Genomic DNA, 5,709 nt, shown 5'->3' on the forward strand with positions numbered 1-5,709 from the left:
CTTAACCGCATTTAAACTATGAAAATAATTATTTCTAAGCCGGTTGAAAGTAGTAAATGATTTACTACTACCATGTTTATTTTAAGCTTTTGTTTTGTTTAATTGCAGTTTATAAACGCCGGTTATAAATATTATTTGAGTTAAAGTTAACTTATTTAATTTTGGAAAAGCTAGTTTTACAACTAAACAAAACTTCAAAAATTACATAAGAATCATTGTATAGATTTAAAAACTAATTGTTTATAAAAAATTGCTATCTTGAACAGTATTTATTGGTTTTGCATAAAAACAATTTATATCATTTCAAAGTTTGATGCATGTATCAAGTTAAACTGGCAAATTAAACTTTGTTTTTACAATCTGAAAAAAAAAAGTTAAATATGTTACAAAAAAAAAAACATTTGCATTGGATATATCTTTGGAGTTAGAAATATTTAATCTAAATAAAAGTTTTTCCTTAGAATTAAAATTGCAAATAGGCTAGAAAGTTCTGATAAGCTATACGTACAATACTATACAGCTTGTCTTTCTATTAAGTTATTTTATCAACATAAATCATAGATCACTGTTTAAATTGAATTCTCGTTATTTGAAAGCAGTATGTTTACCTCTACGTTTAAAATTTTTATTTTTTATCCGTTTTTAACCATTTGCTTTTTATTAAACTTATATTTTTGACTTGATAATAAAAATGAAAATTGTAATAACGATAATAATAAATATAACAACCACAACAATAGCAATAATATTTTCTTGAACACGAAAGCGAATAGGCTCAAAAAAAAAGGTTTTAGGACCTGGTGTACAGAAATACCTTTCGGTAATCGAGTAAAACTTATAATTTATCAGAAAAAAAATACTATAAAAGAGAGATTTAGTTTAGAACATTTTAAACGTATAGTTATAAACTATAGTTTTAAACGTATAGTTACAAACTTAAAAATATTTTATTTTTTTAAACTTAAGTAATTTTGTTTAGTTAAAAAGTAAGACTTTAAAATTTTATTTTTTATATAATAATTACATAACTTTTTCTAACAATAATGTTATTTTCTAACTGTTGTAACCCTTTTTTTTCAAGTTTTTTATTTATGCTTATTAAAATAAACTATAGAAAAAAACCGTTTTATTAGGGGTCGGCAGTCTTTTGTGCAAATATTCTTAAAAACATTTGTTCGCATTTGTCGAACTGTGTTGAAAAAGTCTTCCGTGGGCTGCAGTTACTTCGAAATAATTGAAGTAATCAACTAAAAAGTACTAGTTTAAACCAAAAATGCGATAAAATCAGCATTAGAAGAGCAGTAGTAATGAGTAGTTATGAAATTAAGAGTTCAATTGTAAGTTTTTATCACAAAAACTTTTCTTAGTACTCTTTCAAAAAGTTATATTTTAAGCTGAAAGCAACTGTGGGTCGCGGAATTTGGCTTTGAGGGCCGCAGTTTTTGCAGACCCCTGGTTTTATAAAGCTCAATAAAGTTTAAGTTCTTAAAGTCAAAACAAAAAGAAATTTAAGAACATCTAGCAAATGTTTAATAAATTTATTTTTTAGGGATAACACGTCATATTTTAAAGATGATGTTTTTTCTAATAACATTAACCTACCACTAAAAATACAACTGTTATTAACAAATTAAAATCAATAGATTTATTATTTGTTTTCATAAAAGTTTGATTTTTTTCGTCTATTTTAGATAAAGTTTTACGAGTTGTGTTGTTGCTACTTCGTAATTATTTGATATAAAATTATAAAAATTTGACGAAGTTTGAACAAAAATTTGAATTTATTTTATATTAATCAGTTACTTAAATAAAGGTAGTTGTGTTACCGTTATGAATACCTGAACATTTAGTCTAAAAAGATGTCTTTCGGTTAAACGGCGTAAATCACTAAAAGTTCAAAACAAATCATTGTAAGTTCGTAGTAAATAAATTTTTATATTTAGAAGTTACTACTTACAAGGCTTTTCACTTTTTTTAAGGTAATACAAAAATTCAGCTATACTTTTATTTGTCTATGATAATTATTAAAATTATACCGTTTTTCAGAAATTTAAATTTAAAAATAATAGTGAGTGTGAGCTTTAAAATACACTGTGTTTTATGCACTAGTAGGAACATGATTAAGATTTATTTAAATAAATTAAAAGGCTAGATGTGATAAATTTATATTTATAACTTTAATTTGTTTATATAGTCAGTTTTCATAATTGTTTAAAGTTTGTTGATAGTCGAAAATTATTTAAAGTAAAATTAAAGATAATATAAAACATGTTTATTTCCTTAGAAGATACTTAAAGTTACTTTAATATTTAAAAATTAAGGAAAATGCACAAAAAACTGAGGAGGTGCAAAACTTTTTCCATGCATAAAAACTAGTTCAGTTTTAATTTACTTTTCAGTTTTGTTACAGTTTTAATTTTATATACTTGGAAAGCAAACTCTCATAGCATTTAAAAGTATACAAATGTAAAAATGTACTTTGTTTTGTATAAATAAATGTAAATAAAAGGACTTTTTTAAGTATTTGATAAATAATCTGGTTATTATTAATTTATTCCAGTTTTTTTTTTTAATATAACCACGTGTTTTTATTTTATTTTAAATATAACGTCCAAAAATATTAATTAATTTAAAAAAGATTTTTTTTACTTATTTTTGCACTTTTTTATCACGTAGTTTTAAGAACCAGCTTCAACATTATGTAAAAAAACTAAAACATCAGTTTTCGTATGAAATAATTTAAGTAGACAAATAGTTTGATAAGCTACAAAACTTTACAAAAAATAGTTAACATAAATTTTAAATTGAAAGAAAAATCTATAATAATCCTTCTTGTTAATTAGTTTTTATCAAACTTACAGCTTTTCGCTGTGCTAACTTAGTTAAAATTTTCAATGGTTTTATAATCTAACACATAAAAACACTGTAAATCCAAATAAATAAAACAGTGGTTTTTTTTCATCTTTAACTGAATAGTTTATACATGATTTGTATTATTTTTGTTTATGTATTGTGCACTGTACATGTAACAAAAAGTTACACAAAAAGTTTTAAAAAGCTTTTGTTTACTCATCATTTCTTGAGCTTTTGATTTTTTTTAATTGTTATATTAATCTTAAAAATAAGTTGGCAATAGCTACCAAAAGAAAATACATCTTGTTTTAAGTTATACAGCAACAAGAAATACATTTAAAATTAATTAGAAATTTTATTCTTAAAAACGACTATTTTAATAAGTTTTTACATATAAGTAAATATTTAACTATATTGTTACACTAATAATATAAAAGCTTTTTCATAAAAAAAAATGGTACTTTTATGTTTACAGGGCATCTTAGATATAAAGTACTAAATCTAACATCTGGTTATTGTTTATTTGTTTTTACACATAGTATTAGCAAAAAGGATCACAATTTATTAGAGCATTTCTTTATAACGCTTTACAAAAAATCGTAAATTAAGTAGAAAAAACTTTATCTAGTTTTATTTGGTCAATTAATTGATAAGTTTGAAATTTAGTTTTAATTAAAAAAATACGTGAGCTAAAACATATCTAAACAAATATGAATCTGGAACAAACAATACTAAAATAACTTAAAATATATCTTTCAAGAAATCCTTCATAATTAGCTCTTCTCTTTACAATACCTTACTGTTGCTTTTCTGTGAACTCATGAAAAATAAGTTTATACAGGTACAAGTATATAGTTTTAGTGTTTTGGACAGTAGTATCCCAAAAAGAAATGATTTCTTCTTTTTGCCTCTGAAGCATAGGTCAGACCACTAAGTCTGTAAAAAAACTGCTGTATAATTATCTAAATGGCAATAAAGCTATTAAAAATAAATTAAGAGAAAAAATATCCACTATACTATAATAAAACAAAATAAAACCATAACAAGACTACAATTTATGGCAACTGTGTTCAGCAATTATAAATAATTGTATTACCAATTTACTTTAAATAATTGTATTAATCATCAAGACAGTATACAACTACATAAAAGTATGATTATTGTTATTTTGTAGGTTTTATTTTTATGTTGAAAAACAAGGAAAATAAATCAGCAATTATTCGAAAAGTTTTGTTTGTGTTTTGAAAACACACATGTAGTTTACATAATATTATCAATTAGAATTTATTAAAAGTTTTTTGGTTGTTTTATTAAAAAATCCTGATTTATTTGTTTAAAATTTTCAAGCTTGAAATTAAATCATTTTACCACATGAAGATTTTGCACTATGAAGCTCAACTAACCTAACTGTAGTAAGTTGCAAAATAGTGGTTCTAAATAACATAAAGTTATTTAGTAGAATACAAAACTAAAATAATAAAAAAAACTATAAAAGTCAGCTTAGTTTGTTATTTAAGAAGTTTAGTAAAAGTTTTCACGATTTAAATCTTCATAAAAAGCTATTGCTTTTATAGAATCCTTGTTCTAATAGCATTAAAAAAATCTAGATATAAGTTAAAACATTCAAACTTAATTTAACCTTCCTCTGCGAGCAACGTGGCTGCAAAAGTTGCAAAAGTTCACGAAAATTTCCCCGCTTGTGGAACAAACTGGAGCGTAAATTTTCTGGCAAAAACCTTCTAATTGCAAGCAGTTACATTTCTGATAAAAAATTAAACTTGAATTAAAAAGCTACTTAAGTTTTTTTCAGATAAAATATTACTGTTTCCTTTTTTACTTTTTATGCAAAATGATTTAAAAATTCCAAAAAACAATTGATATACTTAAGTAGAATATGGGCAAAAATACCAAATATTTTTTGAGCATTACAAAAGTACAGTTCTATGTCAAACCTTGTCACCGCCGACGGGCCACGGGTGACTGGGGAAGTTGGTGTTGCACCTTTTTGCATACTTCTCGCTTCGCATCTGCAGGTAGTAAGGAATTCCTGTTGACGAAACGGATGACGGCCGAGTTGTTTTACCCAGTATTATGATGTCTGAAAAATAAAATCGTTGTGTGGAAATATATATTTTTTTAATAAACTTATTTTATAACCAAAAATAAATAAGTTGCACAATTTTAATTTTCAAGAAAAAAATTGTCTTAATCATCTAAAGAAGGATTACATTTATTTTAAACATAATGTTTCTTATTGTTGTTTTATACCACAGTTTTTTTTAAGTTCAGCAAACTATTTAAATATAAGACTTTAAAACGGTTCGATGCAATTCATTTAAAGTATTTGAAAAGTTTATAATGTAAAGTGTATAAAATTTTAATATAATAGATACTTTTACTTGCAGTTGCTTCAAAATACTTCAAAAAATGCAAGTAAGTATTTAATATTTTTATTTGTTTAACTATTTTGAAGTCTTGTAAAACTAATAAGAGTTAATAAATCATATTAAATAAAAACTCAACTTACTTGAATGCGATAGACCAACGTTAAGTTGCAAAGTGTACAAAATAATTGCGAAGGTATTAAAGTACTTCATCATTGAGTTTTAGTTTTTTTAATACAGCTCTGTTAACCACAATTTATTTTTTAAATAATACTTGTAAAAGTCTTTCAATCTAAATGATATTTAGTTTAGAGTTGCAATTTATTTATGGTCTGATAAAATTTTTCCCGGCCTTATATGCAGAGTGATACTTTAAATTTTACTAAATTGCTGCTTATTTTTAGATACGTACATGTAAAAATATTTTTAACAACACGATGATCAAAAAAAGATCGCGATAAGTTTTTTGTAA

At 24.0% G+C, this 5,709-nt stretch overlaps 1 protein-coding gene across 1 annotated transcript; it reads right to left on the reverse strand.

The window, feature by feature from the left end:
- Positions 1–4,482: 4,482 nt before the first annotated feature.
- On the reverse strand, positions 4,483–5,480 carry LOC145842848 (uncharacterized). Its single transcript, XM_082950327.1, has 3 exons — positions 5,381–5,480; positions 4,806–4,951; positions 4,483–4,614 (listed from the first exon to the last, which is right to left on the reverse strand). Exons 1-3 carry the CDS (start codon positions 5,451–5,453, stop codon positions 4,483–4,485), a joined length of 351 nt encoding a protein of 116 aa, XP_082806453.1. The 5' UTR covers positions 5,454–5,480.
- Positions 5,481–5,709: the final 229 nt, after the last annotated feature.

This window comes from Thalia democratica, chromosome 8 (genome assembly GCF_965202585.1).
Source record: "Thalia democratica chromosome 8, ktThaDemo2.hap1.1, whole genome shotgun sequence".
Classification (NCBI taxonomy): Eukaryota; Metazoa; Chordata; class Thaliacea; order Salpida; family Salpidae; genus Thalia; species Thalia democratica.

Coding starts and splice junctions, on each gene's coding strand:
- LOC145842848 (XM_082950327.1), bottom strand. CDS start 5,453: ATGATGAAGTACTTTAATACCTTCGCAATTATTTTGTACACTTTGCAA. Junction 4,952..5,380: donor CGTTGGTCTATCGCATTCAA/GTAAGTTGAGTT, acceptor TTTATTTTTCAG/ACATCATAATACTGGGTAAA. Junction 4,615..4,805: donor GGCCCGTCGGCGGTGACAAG/GTTTGACATAGA, acceptor ATTTTTTATCAG/AAATGTAACTGCTTGCAATT.